The 22428-nt window shown below is 42.1% G+C and overlaps 1 protein-coding gene across 1 annotated transcript in view; it reads right to left on the bottom strand.

Annotated features, from left to right (window-relative positions):
- MYB (MYB proto-oncogene, transcription factor) overlaps positions 1 to 20307 on the bottom strand; it is a 99252-nt gene extending 78945 nt beyond the window's left edge. Inside the window, 3 exon segments of the mRNA XM_030198450.1 lie at positions 5667 to 5738; positions 16614 to 16731; positions 20158 to 20307. Of these exon segments, the coding sequence (XP_030054310.1) occupies positions 5667 to 5738; positions 16614 to 16731; positions 20158 to 20180 (213 nt within the window). The 5' untranslated portion in view covers positions 20181 to 20307.
- Between the last annotated feature and the right edge of the window lie 2121 nt (positions 20308 to 22428).

Genomic DNA, 22428 nt, shown 5'->3' on the forward strand with positions numbered 1-22428 from the left:
ATGCTCTCTATAAATGAGAATTTTAATTTGTTATCTAGAAAACTGACGTCTGCTATCAATAAGATTTAAAGCTGGTTCTGTACAATATTATTAAATTGATTGCTGATAAAACTAAGCTACTGTAGTTTGCTATTAATCAGAGTTCTATACCAGATCAGGTTATATTGCTTGCTGGCTTGGTCATGTCTTTCAGTGGATCATGTCTTTCAGTGGATAAAAAGTCAAGGGTCTTGAGGGTGCTTTTAGACTCATCTTTAACAATGGAACCTCGGATTAATGCTGCAGTTAAAAAAAATCTGTGTTTAAACTGAAGCAATTACAGTTAATTTGATCTTATTTTGTCATTTCTGGACTACTGTAATACATTATATCTAGGTATTTTGCAGAAATTATTGAAGAAGCTAAGGCTGATTCAGAACACAGCTGCTAGGCTTATTTGCAGGAAAAGTAGATTAAATAAGAATAGCCATGCTGGCTCAGATCAATGGTCCATCCAGCCCAGCATCCTATTTTCCAAACAGTGGTCACAAGTACCTGGCAGAACCCCAATTATCAGCAACATTGCATGCTACCAATTCCGGGGCAAGCAGTTGCCTCCCCATATCAGTCTCAATAGCACACTATAGACTTTTCTTCCAGGAACTTGTCCAAACCTTTTTTAAACCCAGATATGCTAACTGCTGTTACTACATCCTCTGGCAAGGAGTTCCAAAGCTTAACTATTCGTTGAGTGAAAAAAATATTTCCTCCTATTTGTTTTAAAGGTATTTTCAGGTAACTTCCTCGAGTGTTCCCTAGCCTTTGTACTTTTGGAACGAGTAAAAAAAAAATCGATTTACTTCTACACCACTGAGGATTTTTTAGACCTCAATCATATCTCCCCTCATCTGTCTGTCTCTTTTCCAAGCTGAAGAGCCCTGACCTCTTTAGCCTTTCCTCATACGAGACGAGTTCAAGCCCCTTTATCATTTTGGTCACTCTTCTAATTCCACTATATCTTTTTTGTGATACGGCGACCAGAACTGAATGCAATACTCAAAATGTGGTCACAACATGGAGCGATACAAAGGCATTATAGTATTTTTGGTCTTATTCACCAATCCTTTCATATTAATTCCTAGCATCCTGTTTGCTTTTTTTGGGCTGCTGCTGCACACTAAGCAGAAGATTTCAGTGTATTATCTATGACACCTAGATCTTTCTCTTGAGTGTTGACCCTTGAATCAGGTAACTATGATTTGGATTATTCTTTCCAATGTGCATCACCTTGCATTTGTCCACATTAAATTTCATCTGCTATTTGGTTGCCCAATTTCCTAAGGTCTTCCTGCAATATTTCATAGTCCACTCATGTTTTAACAGCCTTTAATAGTTTTGTATCATCTGCAAATTTAATCACCTCACTCATCATTCTGATTTCAATATCATTTATAAACATGTTAAATACAGATCCCTGCGGAACTCCACTGTTCACCCTCCTCCATTGAGAGAAATGACCATTTAACCCGACCCTCTGTTTTCTGTCCAATAACCAATTCCCAATCCATACCAGAACCTTGCCTCCTATCCCATGACTCTCAGGAGTATCTCAAGAGGAACTTTATCAAAAGCTTTCTGAAAATGTAGATACAGTACATCAACCGGCTCACCTTTATCCACAGGTTTATTAACACATTCAAAGAAATGAAGCAAATTGGTGAGGCAAGACTTCCCTTAGCTGAACCCATGCTGACTCTGTCCCATTAAACCATATTTGTCTACATGTTCTGTAATTTTATTCTTTATAATACTTTCCACTATTTTGCCTGGCACCAACGCACCCCTAGGACCATTTTTAAAAATCAGCATCACATTGGCCACCCTCCAATCTTCAGGTAGTATGGACGATTTTATTGACAGGTTACATATTACTAACAGCAGATCAGCAATTTGATGCTTGAGTTCTTTGAGCACCCTTGGATGTATGCCATCTAGTCCAGGTGATTTACTACTCTTTAAATTTGTCCATTTGGTTCAGTACATCTTCCAGGTTCACAAAGATTTCTTTCAGTTCCTCCGAATCATCACCCTTGAAAACCATTTCTGGTACAGGCAGATCTCTTACATCTTCTTCAGTAAAGACAGAAGCAAAGAATTTATTCAGTTTCTCCACTATGGCCTTGTCCTCCCTGAGCGCCCCCCCCCCCCCCCTTTGCTCCTTCGTAATCTAACAGCCCCATGGATTTCCCCGCAGGTTTTCTGCTTCTGATGTATCTGAAAAAGTTGTTACTGCAAGTTTTAGCCTCTGCGGCAAGCTTCTCTTCATATTCTTTTTTAGCCTTCTTTATTAATGCTTTGCATCTGACTTACCAGTGCTTATGTTGCTTCTTACTGTCCTCATTTGGGTCCTTTTTCCATTCTTTGAAGGACAATCTTTTGGCTGTAATGGCCTATTTTACTTCACCTTTTAACCATGCAGGCTGATGTTTTCTCTTCTTTCCACCTTTGCAAATATGTGGAATGAATCTGGACTGGGCTTCCAAAATGGTACGCCCGATTTAGTGTCCTAACCTTAGCAGCTGATCCTTTTACTTTCTTTTTAACCATTTTCCTCATTTTAATATAGTCGCCCTTTCGAAAATTAAATGCAGCTGCAGTAGATTTCCTTTGCAGGTTCATCCCAGATAGCTCATACTTGATCATGTTATGATCACTGTTTTCCAGGGGACCCAACACCACCACCTCTCGTACTATGCCCTGCATGTCACCAAGGACCAGATCCAAAATGGCTCCCCCTCTCGCCGTTTCCTGGACCAGTTACACCAAGAAGCAGTCGATTATTACATCTAGAAATTTTATCTCACTGGCACTTCCTGATGCAACATTTATCCAGATTTGATCATGTGACCTCATTATTTGCTGGTCTTCATTGACTCTCCATAGAAGAACAAACTTTGTACTTTAGTTTTTAAGACATTATCTGCTGGATTCTGTATATTGTGCCTTAATTTCCAAGTGGAAATCAAAGCATATTCTATAAGAATGCATGCAACTTTATTGTTTAACTAGCTAATCAGTGCTGTCAATTGGATGTTAACAAGCAATTAGCACTAACTGGCATTAAGATATACATGCACAACTGTAAGATGGTGCGCATAAATTCTAAGTTTAACAGTTGAAAAGGGGGTGTGGTTGTAGGTGTGGAATGGGCATTTCTAAAATCTATGCATATTATTATAGAATACACTCATTCTTAGCCTAATATAGGCATTGGGATTTATGCCAAGAAATGGATGCAACCAAATTTGGTAGCATGGCGAGGTGCTCAGAGTTATTCTACATACCACATGGAAATTTAAGCCTGTTCTATAAAATTTAGGTGTACGTTAGAGAATACACGTAGGTAAATATTTTTTACTTATGAAATTCAGGTGCCATATATAGAATCTAGCCCTATATGATGATATGCTAGATGATTTTCTTTTATTTTTTTATTATTTTTTGACAGGTACTTCTTTCAAGGGTTGAAGTATGGATCGTCTTATTTTACAGCTACCATCTTTGAAAGGTATATATATATTTTTTAAAAAAAATAGATCGCTATATGGTCAATCTTTAGGTTTCCATGCCATTAGAATTTGGAACCTTCTTCCACAGGATATTTGTTCTTCTTCCTCTTATCGTTTTGCAAATGTTTTGTGAATTTACGTGATTGATTTGTATATAGTTACACATAAGTTATACATTTTGTTTGTTTGGTACCTATATGACTGTTATACTTGGGTCTTTTTGTTACCCACCTTGTAACTTTTTTAAACAGATTTGGTGAGATACAAGCCTCTAGTATAGTATACTATAGTATATTTCATTTTAAATTTATACCATTTATTTTGTGCCCTTTTTTAAAATTTTCAGATTTTGTTTTAGTGTGTACTATTTGCAAATAGCAAATGCAAAATGATAAAGTAGAAAAATAAATTCTTTTATTTAATCTTTCATTTGAAAATGGTATAAAATAACTCTAGAAATGCCACCAACATTTCATTTGTCATTTTAAACAACTGTAGATTCTGAAGAGTGCAACGGAGAAAGATGATAAAAGCCATCTTGGATAAGAAGTAATATTCTATAGGTGCTTAGATTCTACGGCTGGTAAATGGAAATTGTTTTACTGATGGCTCTTCAACAAATTAGTGGTCAGGAATGAGTGTGCACTGAATGGACATTTCCTACCATCATCTACTATGTTAGCATGTAATTTATAGGCATTCAGCCACAGAGTATCCTGATCAAGACAATGTTTAATGAGGGCATTAAAATATGACTCTCTGAATCCTATATGGTATACAGGGCATTGGCTACCTATGGATGTTAGTATTTCATTTTAAATGTTAATGATTTTTAAGTTTTTGTCCTTAATGTTTATGTAAATTCTTGCATAATGAGTCAGCTAGAATCCTTCAGTCTTCAAATAAAACATTGCTTACTGTACCCTGTACAAATGACATTCAACTGTCAATAACATCAGATATTTATTTATTTTAAATTTCTTATATACCGCCTGCAAGACTTTGAAGTGCCGTACAATCGGGTACAGTAGGTATTTTTCTGTTCCTGGAAGGACTCACAATATAACTTTGTACCTGAGGAAATGGAGAGTTAAGAGACTTGCCCAAGATCAAAAGAAGCTGCCACTCTAACCTTAGGCTACTCCTCTACTCCAACAGTGTTCAGTTGTTTTAGTTTGCATTTGTGGAACATTCTTCCTTCAGAACTGCAAAGTGAGCGCCATTATTTGAAATACTGAAAGTTGGCTAGGGTTCAGCTGTTTGAACAAATTTTCTAAAGGGCATGTGGCTGATACAAAAGGTCTTCTAGTCATTAAGTATGGCACTGGGCTACTTAAAGAGGCTGAGAGCAAGAGTTCAGTACTAGTGTTCAAGGGGATATACTTATTAGTTATTTTATTTGAAATTGTATTATTGAAGTATTTTATTTATTGTAACTATTTTGATACAGGATAGCAAGATTATAAAGAAATAAACATGTGTCATATAAACAGAGGTTTTGGGGAGCAACAGGAGAGGTGGTGGCATTTGGTACATCGCTCTACCAAAACAGAAGAAGTTGAGTTTAAAAAAAAGATGCCACTTTTGTACCTATTACCTTTTTTCGCGTGGTCACCTTCCGCTACATTTCAGTTTCCAGTTCAAGCAGAACTAGCCAGACCTGCTCTCCATCATTTATAAAGGGAATGTGGAGAAGACTAAAAGTTAAAGTATCATGGGCTTTCAATCCAATTCATCTTCACCTTCTCCCAATAATAAAGGGATGGGATTGATACACCGCCTTTCTGTGGTTACAATCAAAATGGTTTACATGTTACATACAAGTACTTATTTTGTACCTGAGGCAATGGAAAGTTAAGCGACTTGCCCAGAGTCACAAGGAGCTGCAGAGGGAATCAAACTCATTCCCTTGGTTCAGGCCACTGCACTATCCATTAGGCTACTCCTCCACAAGTACACAGCAGATGGTCACAGAACACAAACTCCTTAAAATCTGGCAGCCTGAATCCCACACATAAATGTTGCTTCTGGGCAATGACTGGGGTTCAGGAGGCTTAGAACCCCGCTTCCCCCAACCACTTTAACAAAGAAGGCAAAACAAAAAACAATTTCACTTACAGGCAGGAAACTGGCAATAACTTTCCAGTCTTCTGTGCCATTCTGCTCCACCAGTCTCTTTAGCTTCTCATCCTGAGATAAGGAGAGGAAAACACCATTAGTACGGAACAGACAGCCAGGTCAGCATGACAGTATAACTAGGCTGTGTCACTGACATGGGCTCTGACTACTGCCAGCTGTTTAGACCCCAAACACTTGTAACACAAAAAGGAAGACATTACCATTTTCCCCTGCCATTCACAGTAGCTTTCTGCATCGTTTCTGTTGGCAGGGTCTTTGATGTAGAAAGCAAACTCAGGGCCAGATGCACTAAACCTTAACGACCCTTTTAACGACCCTTTACTTACCCTTAACGAAGAAATTTTCAACCGTAGCATGCATCAAAGGCCATTTTCCAACGAAGCTAGCAGCTAACGAAACCGGAATGCAAACGAGAAACTACCATTGAAATGTTGACAATTTGGAATGCACTAACCATACCGATGATAGCAACGAATCACTTACCGTCAGAAATTTAACGTGAGCTCAGACCTGTCGTTAAGGCCTGAGCTGTCATCTCCCCGCTGGCCCCTGCACCATAAAAATCATGTTTAAAAAGAAAAGTGAGCTCCCTGCTTCCCTCTGCCTAAAATAAAAATGAAACTAACAAAAAAGGATCGGGAGGGGGCAAAGGCGCTCATCAGGAGCGTCCTTCATGGACGTCCTTGCCCCCACCCACCCGAATTCGCCGCTGCTCCCCGCTCCCCGCTCCCCCCCCCCCGCTTCAAAACCAAAATAAAAATCAAAATCAAACTAACTTTTAAGGCTGCCCCGGCCCCCCCTCCTTCCCTGTCTCTTTCCCAGCCCCGCCTCCCGACATCCTCCGCCCTGTGCCCCGCCCCCTCCTGGGGTCGTCACCACCATTCCCCCCCTCCACCGGGCCCGTGCAGCGCCTCTGCCTCTGTGTGAAGGGAGGGAGGGGGGCCGAGGTAGCCTTAAAAGTTAGTTTGATTTTTATTTTGGTTTTGAAGCGGGGGGGGGGGGGGGAGCGGGGAGCAGCAGCGAATTCGGGCGGGGCAGGGGCAAGGCCGTATGTGAAGGACGCTCCTGATGAGCGCCTTTGCCCCCTCCCGATCCATGCAACCTGTTTGTTTTTTTTTTGTTTTTTTGGTAATTTTGACATTTGTGGCATGCGCAGAGCAGCCAGCATAACGCTTGGCTGCTCTGCGCATGCGTTAGGGGCCAATTACCGACGGGGATTACACAGGTTTGATGCACTGTACTTTACAGTACCGCACCGAACATGTGCGACTTTTTTTTTTGGTGCACCCTTCGTTTTTTAAAAATTTGTTAGGGACTTTAACGTTTTAGATTTTTTAACGTTTGGTTGATGCATCTGGCCCTCAATCTGGTTCAACAAGCCAAAAAATACAGTATAGTTGTTTTTCATGCTCCTCAAAGGAGAGTAAAACATGCAACAGGTGATTGGAACATTTGGCATACTGGTGGTTCTTTTTAAGAAATTTAGGAGCTCATTTTTGAAACAAAAAAACGTCCAAAATGCAGCACAAAGTGGCAGATGGACTTTTTTTTGCCAAAACTTCCAAATCGCTAATTTTCAAAAGCCTTTGCTATGCAGTTTGAATGCAGTGTATTCTCAAAACTAGGACGTTTTTCTGCCATAATGGAATAAAGCAAAAATGTCCAGGGCTAAAAGATGTTTTGGTCTAGACCTGGTTCAATCACGACTAAATCACAAAAAGGTGCCCTAAATGACCAAGTGACCACCGGAGGGACCCCTTACTACCTCAGTGGTCACTAACCCCCTCTCACTCCCCACAAATGTGAAAGAAACAGTACATACCAGCCTCTACAACAGCTTTAGATGTTATGGCAAGCAGGTCCCTTGGGTAGTCTAGTAGTCAGTGCAGTGCACTGTAGAGAAGGGAACCCAGGCCTATATTCCACTCTGTTACAAAGTGTGAGTCATCCAAAACCCACTAAAAACCTATTGTACCCACATATAGGCAATACCTGCAGTGATAAGGGCTATTCTAGTGGTGTACAGTTGGGTATAGTAGGTTTTTGGTAGGTTTTGGAGGGCTCACCATACAATATAAGGGGCTAACAGTTAGATGTGTACATAAGAACATAAGTATTGCCATACTAGGACAGACCAAAGGCCCATCAAGCCCAGCATCCTGTTTCCAACAGTGGCCAATCCAGGCTGCAACTACCTGGCAAGATCTCCAAACAGTACAATACATTTTATGCTGCTTATCCTAGCAATAAGCTATGGATTTTCCCCAGGTCCATTTTAATAATGGCTTATGGACTTTTCTTTTAGGAAGCCGTCCAAACCTTTTTAAAACCCCACTAAGCTAATTGCTTTTACTACATTCTCTAGCAACGAATTCCAGAGTTTAATTACAGGTTGAGTGAAGAAACATTTTCTCTGATTTGTTTTAAATTTACTGCTTTGTAGCTTCATTGCATGCCCCCTAGTCCTAGTATTTTTGGAAAGAGTAAACAATCAATTCACGTCTACCCATTCTACTCCGCTCATTATTTTATGGACCTCTATCATATCTCCCCTCAGCTGTCTTTTCTCCAAGCTAAACAGCCCTAGCCGCTTCAGCCTTTCCACATAGGGAAGTCGTCCCATCCCCTTTATCATTTTTGTCACCCTTCTCTGTACCTTTCCTAATTCCACTATATCTTTTTTGAGATGCAGTGACCAGAATTGCACACAATAGTCGAGGTGCGGACACACCATGGTGCGATACAAAGGTATTATAACGTCCTCATTTTTGATTCCTATTCCTTTCCTAATAATACCATTCTATTTGCTTTCTTAGCTGCCGCCACACAGTGAGCAGAGGTTTTCAATGTATCTTCAACAATGACACCTAGATTCTTTCCTGGTCAGCGACTCCTAGTGTGCACCTTGCATTACGTAGCTATAGTTTGGGTTCCTCTTTCCCACATGCATTACTTTACACTTGCTTAAACATCATCTGCCATTTGGATGCCCAGTCCTGCCATTTGGATGCCCAGTCTCCAACTCTCGTAAGGTCCTCTTGTAATTTTCTACAATCCTCTTGTGATTTAACAACTTTGAATAACTTTGTGTTGTCAACAAATTTAATCACCTCACTAGTTACTCCCATTACTACATCAGTTATAAATATGTTAAAAAGCAGCAGTCTCAACACAGACCCCTGGGGAACCCATTATCTACCCTTCTCCATTGAGAATACTGACCATTTAACCCTACTCTCTGTTTTCTATCTTTTAACCAGTTTTTAATCCACAATAGCACACTACCGCATATCCCATGACTCTCCAATTTCCTCTGGAGCCTTTCATGAGGTACTTTGTAAAATGCCTTTTGAAAATCCAGATACACAATATTAACTGGCTCACCAGCTCACCTTTATCCACGTTTGTTCACCTCTTCAAAGAAATGTAATAGACTGGTGATTTCCCTTCACTAAATCCATGTTGGTTTTGTTTAATTAATCCATGCTTTTGAATATGCTCTGTAATTCTGTTCTTTATAATAGTCTCTACCATTTTGCCCTGCACCAATGTCAGGCTCACCGGTCTATAATTTCCCCGATCACCTCTGGAAGCTTTTTGGCTTCCCTCCATCTTATCCATGCTTGATTTTAAAGATAAAATTACATATTATTAGCAATAGTTCTTCAAGTTCAATTTTCAATTCTATCAGTACTCTGGGATGAATAGCATCCAGTCCTGGTGATTTGCTACTCTTTTATGTGAAGTGCACTGCAGTGCTTCCTAGGGTGCCCCACTGCTCTGCTGGGACGTTTGTATGGCCAGTCTACTAAGAATGTTGCCCCCACCCCATACATCCCAGTGGCTTGTTTTTGTGCCTTTTTCCCTTGGATTTTTTTTTTTTTCGAAAATGATCCATGATTATAGACGCACTTAGCACAAGAACATTAAGCAAATGGCCATTTTCAAAACAAAAAGATAGCGATTTTTGAAGCAGAAAAATGTCTGTCTGGAACTTGATTTTTTTATGTTTTCAGGAAAACATACAAAATCAGGTTTAGACGTCATATTGAAAATGCCCCTCTTAATGAGATTTGGACACAGAGGACCTGCTGTTACTTGGCCAAACCAGGAGACACCTTAAAGCCTTGGTCTTCACTCTTAGTCCTGAGGGCTGCCAACAGGTAAGGTTTTCAGGATATCCCTAATGACTACAGTATGTCCAAGAGAGCTCTGCATGCCTATTACCTTCATTGTATGCAGACCTCCCTCATACATATTCATTAGCAATATCCTGAAAACTTGGCCTGTTGGCGCTCCTCAAGGACTGGGACTGAAGATCAAGGCCTTAAGTGATACAGCATTTCCCAACATTATTATAACTACAAACAATCCAGCTATTCCTCTACAGACAAGAGAATTCATGCAGCCTGAAAGCTCAAAACCTTTCTTCATTCCAAACAATTGTTTACTTATTGCAAATCTAAAGGGAGCTTCTGCCTACCTTGCTTTAAATACCAGCCAAAATAAATAAATTTACCAAAAATTTGGAAGACGGCAGAAGACAGGAAACAAGTTCTCAATTTCTGTTAAGTAAGTCTAAAGGAACATTGGAAAAGTAATCAGGATGGTGGAAAGCCTTAGTAGGAGGAAATACTACTTAATGTTTTTTCCGATAAATTATAAACAACATGGGAAACAGAGGTTTTCTAGAACATGGAACTGTGTCCAAAAAAAATCAAACGTTTTTAAAAAGCTCATTCGAGTTTTAGCCAAATCGATGGAAACTGAATATTGTCAGTACCTAGTCCACCTACCACTCACTAGCTCTTCTGACTCATCTGTGAGAGTCTTCATCCTGGTTTCTATGAATTTTCTTCTTAATTAGGACCGAAATGTTATTATTGTTTTCTGTTCAGTCCTGATAGTTTTCACCTGGCTGCTGCATGGTGGTCTCTGGTTGCTCAGTAACCATATACTCTTTGACCTTGTTGTTTTGCCCAGTTGCCATAGTAACCCCAGGTCAGAACAGACAGTTCGATTCTGCAGTGTTCAGAAGTTCCAACACTTATTTCTAATTTATTCAAAACTCAATAAAATAGATACTGTATTTGTCGATCTTATTCAGACCACAGAGAGAAAAAACACTGCTCCTGAGTAAAAATGAGAATGAGGGGAAATTAACTATAACGCTCTCCATCATATTTTCACCTCCCAGATAAATAAATTTGTCTACTGCACCCTGCCAGTCCTGTCTACATATCTATAGCTAAGTCACACTGTAAACTTTAATAGGCAAAAGGGGCCAGCATGATGGTACAAGGTCTTGCTGTTCAGGAAATTCACCTGCATGTTGGGCCTGTCAATGTCAAGTGCACTGGGAAGATGAAGCACTGACACATTCACCAAGAGAGAAAGATTAACAGCCTTATTCATATATCGCATTGTGATTTGAAGAAATAAACTGGAACCTGACAGTCCTTTAAAGGCTCCTGTCTTTGCTACGATTGAGCTGGGCTTTCTGAGAAAGTTGCCCACATGCCTTACTTTGCAAGTACTGGGGCAAATATGGAACATCTATACATGAGAGAGGTAAAGCACGGATGAGGCAATTGGATGAAAAGTCACAGAAGCCCAAAATAATGATCCCTATAGTATTGCTATCTCAGGTTGTGTTGGGCAAAGCATCATAGACCAAGAAAGGACAATGATAGCTTACTTTTTTAATTGTGGGAACATCTGCCAAAGTTAATAGCTGAAAATTAAAAATTTGAAAAATTCATGTTGTCAAACAGTTCTTTAACATTTTGTAGTATTGTATTAACTAGGGCTGTACATCCATCAAAAGTTTTAATTGCACAATTAATCATGATTAAAATTTTTCATAGTGCGATTAATCGTAGGATCCAAATGTACAAAATTTTACATGTACACATTGTTGTGTTCAACAAAAGTTTATTGTTGTCTGTTGCCATTTTCTCTCTTCACAGTTGTGAATAAACTAAGGCACTTCGGGCCTCATTTACAAAGCCACGTTAGCAATTCCCGCACAGCAAATGAGACGAAGCCCATAGGAATTGAATGGGCTTCCTCTCATTTGCCATGTAGGAATCGCTAGCACAGCTTTGTAAAAGAGGCCCTTAGTGCAGTAGTGCAGGACATATTGAGTTGGAAATTCAAAAGGAACAGGACAAAACTGCCAGGCCATAATAAAAGCAAAAACAACACAAAACACAAGATACCAGGCCAAGATCCTGCCATCAGGCTAATGAAAAGTGTACAGCTATGTTCTTAGGGAGGGAAGAGAAGAGAGAGGCGCTGCATTTTTTTGTACCACAAAAAAAATGCAACCGCTCTTTTCTCCCTTTCCATACCTAACAATGCAGCCCATCTCTTTTCTCCCCCCCCCCTCCAACGGTGTAGCACCCTCCCTCTCTCCCCCTCCCAAACACTGCAACATCACCCTTCTCCCCCTTCCTGGAGTGGAGGAGTAGCCTAGTGGTCAGTGCAGCAGACTTTGATCCTGGGGAACTGGGTTCAATTCCCACTGCAGCTCCTTGTGACTCTGGGCAAGTCAGTAAACCTCCATTGCCCAAGTACAAATAAGTACCTGTATATACTATCCAGCTTATAATCGAACGAGAAAAACGCCCAAGTTCCGACCTAAATCGGGAGATGGGCGTTTATCTCACAAAAACGAATAAAGCGGTATAATCGAAAGCCGATTTTGGACGTTTTCAACTGCACTCCGTCGCGGATGCGGACAAAGTTGATGGGGGCGTGTCAGAGGTGTGGCGAAGGCGGAACTGGGGCGTGGTTATCTGCCGAACAGAGATGGGCGCATTTCACAGATAATGGGACAAAAGTATGCGTTTTTTAGCTAGAATTTAGGGCACTTTTCCTGGACCCTGTTTTTTCACGAATAAGGCCCCAAAAAGTGCCCTAAATGACCAGATGACCACTGGAGGGAATCGGGGATGACCTCCCCTGACTCCCCCAGTGGTCATAAACCCCCTCCCACCTCAAAAAATGATGTTTCACAACTTTTTATTTTGACCCTCAAATGTCATACCCACCTCCCTGGCAGCAGTATGCAGGTCCCTGGAGCAGTTGTTAGGGGGTGCAGTGGACTTCAGGCAGGTGGACCCAGGCCCATCCCCCCCCTACCTGTTACAATTGTGCTGCTTAATGCTTAGTCGTCCAACCCCCCCCCGAACCCACTGTACCCACATGTAGGTGCCCCCCTTCACTTCTTAGGGCTATAGTAATGGTGTAGACTTGTGGGCAGTGGGTTTTGAGGGGGATTTGGGGGGCTCTACACACAAGGGAAGGGTGCTATGCACCTGGGAGCTCTTTTACCTTTTGTTCTGTTTTTGTAAAAGTGCCCCCTAGGGTGCCTGGTTGGTGTCCTGGCATGTTAGAGGGACCAGTGCACTACGACTCCTGGCCCCTCCCACGAACAAATGCCTTGGATTTATTCGTTTTTGAGCTGGGCGATTTCATTGTCCATTATCGCTGAAAAGCAAAAACGCCCAGCTCACAACTTGGCGAATAAAACATGGACGTCTAATTTTTTCGAAAATACGCTTGGGTCCGCCCCTTCACGGACCCGTTCTCGGAGATAAACGCCCATGGAGATAGGCGTTTCTGTTCGATTATGCCCCTCCAAGTAAACTACTTTGAATGTAGTTGCAAAAACCACAGAAAGGCAGTATATCAAGTCCCATTCCCTTTCCTTCTCCAACAATGCCATTCACAGATCTCTCCTCTCCACAATAATGGGGTGACACTAGCAAACTTTAGCATCCCAAAGAACTAGCAATTTGCATAAGTTATTCTGCTACCATACTGCTGAGGACTGTGTTTGATTTCAACTCCCTTTTACTACCAGCTTGTTCTTCTTCTGGGAGCCAGTAGTGGGAGGAAGATGGCATGAATAAGAGGGTAAAACTCCAAGCAACCTTTATACAAGTAAAGCAGTGCCTTCTGCTAGCATCAGGTTTTACTCCTGGGAGAATTCTCTACAAACACAAAAAAAACCTGCAAATTTTTGAAAATTCTGCATGCAAATCTATCTCATGAATATTCATTGTGAATATCCTGAAAACTTGACCAGCTGGGGTGCCTCCAGGGCCAGGTTTGGGAAGCACTGGTGTACACTCTGCTTTCTCTCATCCCCGTTGCACATAAACATCTTGCTGTGCACAGCCCCCTGTTATCCACAGCCACAGGCTGCAGCTGTGCATACTGTCTCCCTCTCCACAGCTGAAATTGTACTGCAAGAGGAGGAGAGAATGAATAGCTGCATATGTGGCTGCTCCCTTCCCATGTGGCTGCCTAGAGTCAACTGCTCATGTAAACTGTGGGGCTCTACAGAGCCCCCCCCCCCAGCGATTCACATAAGTAGTCTACTCTAAGCAGACAGAGGAGGAGGAAGCAGCCCAATATGCAACAATTCACTCTCTCCTCCTGTTGCAGCATGATTTCAGTGAGGGACACTGAGGGATAGAGCATGAACTGTGCAGGTGCTTGTGTCTGATGATTTCCCAACTCTTTCTTACCAGAGGCTCTGAGGGGGTCCAGCCTCAATACCTGCTTTCAGGAGGGTTCCAGTGACCCAGCACACCAGCAACTCTCACAGGGGAGGGGTGTTAGAGGCACCAGCAGCTATGAGGCTGGGGGGGAGGGGTCAGTGGCACCAGAAGCTCTGAAGTGTGGTGGGGGGATAGAAATCAGCAGTACCAGAAGTTTTTTTGGGGGGGAGGGGTCAAAGGCAGCAGCTCTGAATAGGGCCAGCAGCATGGGTGGCTCTGAGGGAAGATCCATAGTTCTAAAAGAGTCAATAGTGGAAGATGCTCCTTCCAACATCCTCAGTAAGCCACATTATTTATTTATTTATTTATTAGGATTTATTTACTGCCTTTTTGAAGGAATTCACTCAAGGCGGTGTACAGTAAGAATAGATCAAATATGAGCAATAGGCAACTACAGCTGTAAAAATATTCAAAAACAAAGTATGGCATGGTATACTATTTACAATGTCAACACAATACGTAATAGAACATTGTAAGTGATAGTGAAGGGTAAAGCAAGGATGTAACATACAGATAGGTAAGAAATTAGGAAGAGTTAGAAAGTAAGGTGATTGATTTAAAGAAAGTTGCACGTGAGGTCAGAGAAATGGTTAAATGTTATCTCATCTAGGGTAGGAGTGGAAAAACATGTCCTGCTGTAGTATATGAAGCCTGAGTACTCCTTGTGTGTGTGAGTGAGACTATATAGGAATATAATGGGCGCTAAGGCTTGGAAAGCCAACAGAGGCTATTAGAACACCAGAATGAGGCTTGAAGTTCCCCAAGAGCTACTAGAGCACTAGAACAAGGCTTGGAATACACAAAGAAGCAGCCAATGCAAGGAATTAAGGTGAACCCCCACCCCCTCTGGCATTGTGCTAATTGTGTTTTTATGCTAAACAATTAATGTGTTATTAACACATTGATTGTGCAGCCCTGGTACTGACATAAAACAAGGTGGTGAAGAATGCAAGTTCTCAGACAGCAAGGGGGGCCAGAAAACAACACTATTAAAAGGGCAAATTCATCATTTTCAAGGACTGTACCTACAAATGGACTTTAAGTGCTCACACAGTGAATAGGGTTGAGGGGGGAAGTGTTGGAGTAGGGGGCTTTCAGAGCAGTTTGGAGGGCTTTTGCTTTTTTGAACTTGTTATTATTGTTTTATACTTGTAAGCCACTCTAGGAACTAGACTAAACGTGATTAGAGTATCAAGAAAGAAAGATAGATAGATAAATGATCACTAGTCACACTACTTGAACTCCAATCATTACCCTTCCCTGTTCTTGCCTCCTCCTTCTTTAATAAAGATCACCCAGTTGTCTACATTTGGCTTGCTGTAGGTTGTATTTTTTCCTGCTCACCAAGCCCAATTGATCATTTGAGAATAATGATCTGACAAACAAGTTAACCATTACAAAAGGTCCTAACACTTGATTACGTTGTGTAGCCTCAGTGTTTTACATTATTAATAAGCCAGCTTATCACCATCCTAATATCTGTGACAACACTTCTCCGGTCCAACTCCTTTATACGAAAACCCACAAAAGAATTGTAACTGTTTGATGTCAGATTTTGGGTAATGCAGTTTGTATTGCTTTGAAGCATCAACACAACTAAGGACCCAGAAGGGATTAATGGATACTCCAGCTCATATCCCCTAGTATGTGCATGGGCTTGCATTAGAAGTGCTAAAAAAGTAACACTCACCCCAACACCCAGTAAGAGACATCCTGCTCTTGAAGTCACATAATGCCACATATGCGAGTGCTGACTATATAATAAAATTATAAATCACTTCTATAGCGCTACCAGTCGTACGCAGCACTTTACAATTGAACATGAAGAAAGACAGTCCCTGCTCAAAAGAGCTTACAATCTAAATCAGGTCAAACAGACAGGATCAATAAGGATAAGGGAAGGACAGACAGACAGAAGGACACAAGGATAAGATAAAAGTGACAAGTCAGGAGTCGAAAGCAGCATCAAACATATATATATTGAAGGCCTGGCATGGTGGCTCCCTGATGAGAGCGAGAAAGTTTGACAACTAGACACAGATGACCTGGACAAGGAGGGGTTTTTTTTTTAACCCCACTGAAATCTCAGTTAGCACCACAATAAGACCTGAAAGCTCCTCCCTTCTTGCCTGGCAACCAGTTCAAACAAAGATGGCTGAAGTTATATGTCTTCAGATACTCCAAGGCTACCTTCATGCAAAAACATGCCCCTCTGTAACGTACAATGAGACACTGCAGAGGTTACATTTTTGATCACACACGGAAAGTTAGCCTTTACTGAGATCAGCCCACTTATCTCACAAATTTACAGACTGCTTTTGCATTTGCAAACTCGTAAAGCTGTGTGCCTCACCTCTTCGCGTGTCCATCTAGTCTTCCCTAGATGGCGTTTCCCTGCCTTGGAAAGCAGACCATCATAATCATGATCATACATCTCGATTTCATCATCATCTTCATCACTGCTGTATATACTGTGGAAAAGAGCAAGCAGGAGGATGGAAAGAATACCACGTTACAAAGCACACATACACAAGTACCCCCCCCCCCCCCCCCCCCACTTTACAAAGGCAAAATCTTGAAAACTTGCACAACAAGATTTTGCTCTGATATTCTGAACTGGTTCTACTGTTTTTGGTATCCACAGATACAAGTGAAAGGGCTGGCGACCTGATTATGAATCTGCATGTTTAGACCTGCTCATACTGTTAGATCAGTGGTGAGTTACACATTTGGCAACCTTTCCGCCAATGAAAATTTAATATAAATTACAAAGTCCGGGGCTGACAAAAACAAAGACTGGAGATTGCATGTCCTTTACAAAAGTGTATGTTCAAAAAAAAAAAATCATAACTTGTGAAATACTCTAGCAGGTGTATTCAAACAAACAAGCCGGTGTCATGTTCCATGAAAAAGTTTTGTTAAATAAAAGGGAATACACTCCCTCCTGCTCTTTAAAGTAATAAAAGCCAAGAGAAAGTTTACTATCCTAGGCATAAGAGATTGAGCACCCCCAATATTGAGCAAACTCCTCAAGTGTGTCCAGGGAGGGGTAAATTCCACTGGGTTCAGCACCCCCAATCATTTTGAAAAGTTAGCTCCTATGATCCTAGGGATGAAATGTGAGAAATCTTTGAGGCATAAGTCTCTCTCATAATTAATTTTCAACTAAGGTCATCAAGTGATCTCCTTCATTGTTTTGTAAATAAACACTAATACCCAACACACCCACTGCCCATGATCAAGCAGGCAAAAGGTAATCCAACAAAGTAAGGTTTCTACAGTAACTTGAGAATTATCAAACTACTTTCCACTCCGTATTATGCTAATTTGTACTTATTTATCTTAATGGAACTCTTCACTACCCTGAGCAGTATTTGAAATGCCTGTATTCATCTAAATTCATAATAAGGGATTTCCCCAGAGTCAGGAATTTAAGTAAAGAAACACCCCACTGTTCTCACAGCTGTATTTGGGGTTAGGTACATAACAAAACTACATTTCAGCTGGATATTTCTCCAATACCACAATTTTTGTACATCAACCAACAATCTGCTGTAACAGAAATTGTCTTCCCTTATCTTGGGCATTAACCCATTTTTGCTCACATTTTTATTTTCCACTCTAGATTTCTAAACACAATTTTGGAACACTGAGCAAAAATGGGTTACTTTAATAAAGATTTTTTTTCCCACAGGCACGTGGGGGGGAGGGGGGGAAGATTTTGTATGTGCATTTTTAATATGTGTTCTCTAAAGCAGCTCTTTATTTTCATCTTCAAGATATACAACTCATCCTGTCTGAAACTCCATCTACAGTCTTGATAGATTGCAGCTGTGTCAGTTTGGAGACTGATGACAGCAAGTGAAACTTCAGACTAATGAATTCACAAAAAAACAGAAAATGTATTAAGAATGCAGCCTTACAGCTTATCACAACCAAGCTAACTCATTTTGAATTTCAACGATGCACACAGCATCCAGTACGACTTCATAATCCCAGGCAAACTGCAAGGGTTAATAGAAGTGTGCTCTGCCACTGTGGTTAAGATCTACTGCCATGCAGGCTAAACTTAATTCAGAAGGAAATTAAATTAGGCAACTGATAGTACAAATAGAGGGAAAGGGACAACAAATTTTGCCCTTTTACTAAGCTGTGCTAAAAGGGGCCATGCTCTCTGATTAGCGCATGGATTTCCCAGCGCAATTAGGTCACTTTTAGCGTGACTGTAAAATGACTGCATTTCCATTTTTCCCCATTAGTGGCCAGGTGCTAATTTCCAAATTAACTTGTGGTCATTAGCGTGTGAGCCTCTATTTAGTAGGCGGAAAGGGCTCATGCACTAATCGATTGGCATGTAGCTGCTCTAACCAAATAGCACTGGGCACACCTTCTCTCTACCCTCAGCGCTAAAAAACTAAAAAGTATTTTTTAGCGCCTGAGATGCAGGTGCCTGAACAACCTCAGGGCACGCCTGAGTGCACCCCGCGGTAGTACATTTTGGAACGTGGAAAGCAAACAATAGCGCTTATCGCCGCTTAGTAAAAGTACCCCCTAAGTTACTACCTTTTCAGAAAAAGAGGGTGGGGAAAGCAGGGATACACTGAGGCTATCCAATGGATCCCTACTTTGTACATTTATTTTGCCCTATTCCTTTGCCTCCAGGAAACAGAATAACATATGATAAGCACTGCCTGCCCTAATCCGCCCAGGATAGGGCTATGGTCCATGCTTTCCTCTAAGCATGAATGGGTGGGTTCTCTGCATTTAGATTTACAATCTTGATTTTGGCACTTTCCCATTAAATAATCAAGGGCAGTCCATAATCAAGGCCTGGGAAGGCCGATCCTTTGCCCCCTGAGTTCAAGGTGACAGTCATGGGGATCAGTTCACTTACCGCCTGGCTGCTGAGTATCTGTCCCTGTACAACTTTGGCTGGGGAGGGAGACAACCTTCCTCCAATATTTAAAGGGAAAGTCCCTAAAAGATCCCTTCAGGCAGGTGCCAAAGCGAAAGGGGAGCTAGAGGGGGAAGGGTAGGAGGAAGAACCCACGTGCCCGTGCTGAAAACAAACTCCAAGCTAGCAGCAGTCACACCAGGAGACCACGAGGCGCTGCCAATACCTCTACCAGTCGGTTAAACAGAGACCAGATCTCAGACAAGCTCCTTGCGGCTGAAATGAAGGGGGAGGGAGCCTGCGGGAAGCAATGACAGCACGGAGGCCAGATCCCCCCTCCCCGCTTCACGGGAGAGCTAAAAAATGCGCGAGGAGGTGCCACTGCTGTGTTATCTGCTGAACACCTTCATGAGCAGCGACATCTCTAGTGACACGCGGGGACAACAAGTACGCGTCACCCCAGGCACGATCTGCTCTCCAACTCCCAAGTTAGCACAGAGCTACAACCGAGAACTGTTAAAGTTTTAATCGCCGCCTTCTCAGCGCGCCTGTCACCTGACATGCACAGTTCAGGTCCAGAAAGAATGAATGAAATTTAAATGAACTACCTGCAGTCAATTTTATTTCTAACATTCATCCATCCATCCTTCTATCTGCTATATGCTCGTGTACTGCAATGCAAACAGTCCTCTTTCTGTTTACAGCAATTTCTATTTTCCTACCGCGCAGATCACGAAGACATAAAGGCATTATTAATACAAAACGATTGGCGGACACACGTTAACTCTTTCCAAGTCCCGTCAAGTTCTCTCCCACCTGCAATTTCTTTTCGTAAGCAAGGGATGGTGCAGTCACTAGATTGCTGCCAAAAAAAAGAAGTGCACGGCCTGACAGCCCCAGTTGCAAAGTAAACTAAACTGAACTAAAACACACAAATTGGAGCAGTGGGTCATCTAGAAATAAAACGAGCAAAATTCTTCATGTGAGCGCAGGGATGCCTTACCTGTGCCTCGGTCGCCTGGCCATAATGTGTATACCGGGAAGGAGGAGGAGCAGGAGCAGCAGCAGCAGGAGGCGAAGGCAGTCTCCAAAGTGCTCCAGCACCACTGCCAGTGCCAGAATGAAGTCCAGAGAGAGAGCAGCGAAAAAGAAAAAAAAAGGAGGAGGAGGAAACAGGTTGCAGTGAGACGAGCAAACTCTACCCTAAACAAAAATTCCATCAAACAAAGAGCACTGGGGCACGCCCCCTCCCGCCAAATGTGGCGCGCGAGCTGTGCGCATGCGCTCCTGCTTCCTCGCTCCCCCACTATTGCCCGGTCAGTGCTGGGCTGCTGGAGAAGGCGCCTTTTCCTGTAAATCCCCGCTCAAGGGGCTGCAGGGAAAGAGGTGTCTGTCGCTTTGCCGGCATTGCATATGGCAAGAACACGCACATACATACACACGTGTTTCCCCCCCCCCTTTCCCCATTTTGTATGTAGGTACACGATCTACGGACACTACTCCTTTAGATTGTAAGCTCTCTTGAGCAGGGACTGTCCTTCCCCTTGTCTAAACTTGTACAGCGCTGCGTAACCCTGGCAGCGCTATAGAAATGCTAAGTAGTAGTAGTAGTAGTAGTAGTAGTAGTAGTATATGAATTCTAAAGTGGTGCACAGTGTGCAGGCTTTTCCTGCTGCCGGCCTTGCATGCACACCTTGTTGCACACCGTGCAAAGCGCTTCGCAGACACACTGCCTCTCCCTTCTTTTTTTTAAGAATAAATAAAATAAAGCGCTAGCTAGGAGCAAGTTCTGGGGACTCGGTTCCCTGTGCCCTGCAAAGAAATTTAAGAGACGGGAGGAGGAGAATACAGGCCCACGGAAAACAAATAATAAAGGGAAAGAGGGGAGATGCAGCGGAGGCCAGCAAATCCTAGTTTTAATTTGGCGGCGAACCGAGCGCTTTCTGTTTCAGTTGTCGCTCTCGGCAGTGTGTTTCGTATCTACAAATGGGAAGTGGACTTTGATGGTGAGCAGGGCATGATTTGGCCGCTTCTAGTAAGTCGTTTTTCGCGGGCTAAGGGCTAAAACGTCAACGCTGCAAGTTTACATCTTGGGCAGCAGCAGTGTAGTATTATGAGGGCTCCTGTAATAAACTTTTATGGCGCTGTTCCAGTTTGTGTGACTCTTCGGCAATCGGCAGCTGAGTTTGTTTTATGACATGCCCTGCCCCTGCGCCTTTTTTTTTTTTTTTATACTCAGTGCAAACAAATTGTTTTAAATTTGATGGGGTTAAGGGTAACTGCAGCGGATGAGAGTCATGAGACCTCTAGAGAAAGTTATTACTGCTGTTGACTTCTCCGGCGCTTTTTCTTTTTTTAAAAATGATCTGTGAAAATGTTCGGGGACGACCTAGGCTGAATCCCTAACCTTAAGTGAACCTATGCAACGTCTCCACGTTTGCGGTCTAAAGATGATTTTTTTTTTTCCAGGTTTCAGCCTATTTGTTGCATGAAGACACAGACGGTTTTACAGTTCTCGGTAGACGTTTGCATGATCAAACACAGATTTTGTTATATATAGTTCTCTTTCTGTACATTTAGATACATTTTCATAGAGCAGCGAAGTGCTTATAGGTTTTTCTTTCTTCAAAGACTGAGCAGGTGAAATGTGTTGTTACTGTAGTGTGACTTGCTGGACAAATACCTGCCCTGTTAGTAGGACTGGTGTGTTACTGTTAACGCAGTGATAATCATATTGGAGTTGATCGCCTCAGTATAACCCCTAAGCACCCCCTCCCAAAAAAAACACTGTTTGAGTCCTGCTACCCACCCTACTTGCTGACAATGTGGGTCCCCCAAACTTCAACCCAGCCAGCCTTGGTTTCCGCCAATTTACCCCAGGTCTTCAGGCTGCTAGTACGACTTGTTTAAAGTCTTGCAAGTATATGCAGCGCTGTACAGACGCAAATGACTGAAGTGACAGACTACTAGTCAAGAAACAAACATGTATAACAAAGAGAGTCCAAGCAGTGCCTCTCAGTGTTCTCTTGGAGACACACCTAGTCAAATTTTCAGGATTAGAACAATGAATATGCTGAGATAGATTTGCATACAGGGAGTCTCCTTTATAAGCAAATCTATCTTGAGCATATGCATTATGGTAATTCTGAGAATCCACCTGGCTAGGTGTACCTCCAGGAGAGGGTTTAGAAGTACTGGTCTAGGGGAATGTATTACAGGTCAAAGTTACAGAAATGACTTAAGTTAAATAAAAGATGGCACTGGTGCCTCTCCA

The sequence above is a fragment of the Microcaecilia unicolor genome, chromosome 3 (genome assembly GCF_901765095.1).
Source record: "Microcaecilia unicolor chromosome 3, aMicUni1.1, whole genome shotgun sequence".
Lineage (NCBI taxonomy): Eukaryota > Metazoa > Chordata > Amphibia > Gymnophiona > Siphonopidae > Microcaecilia > Microcaecilia unicolor.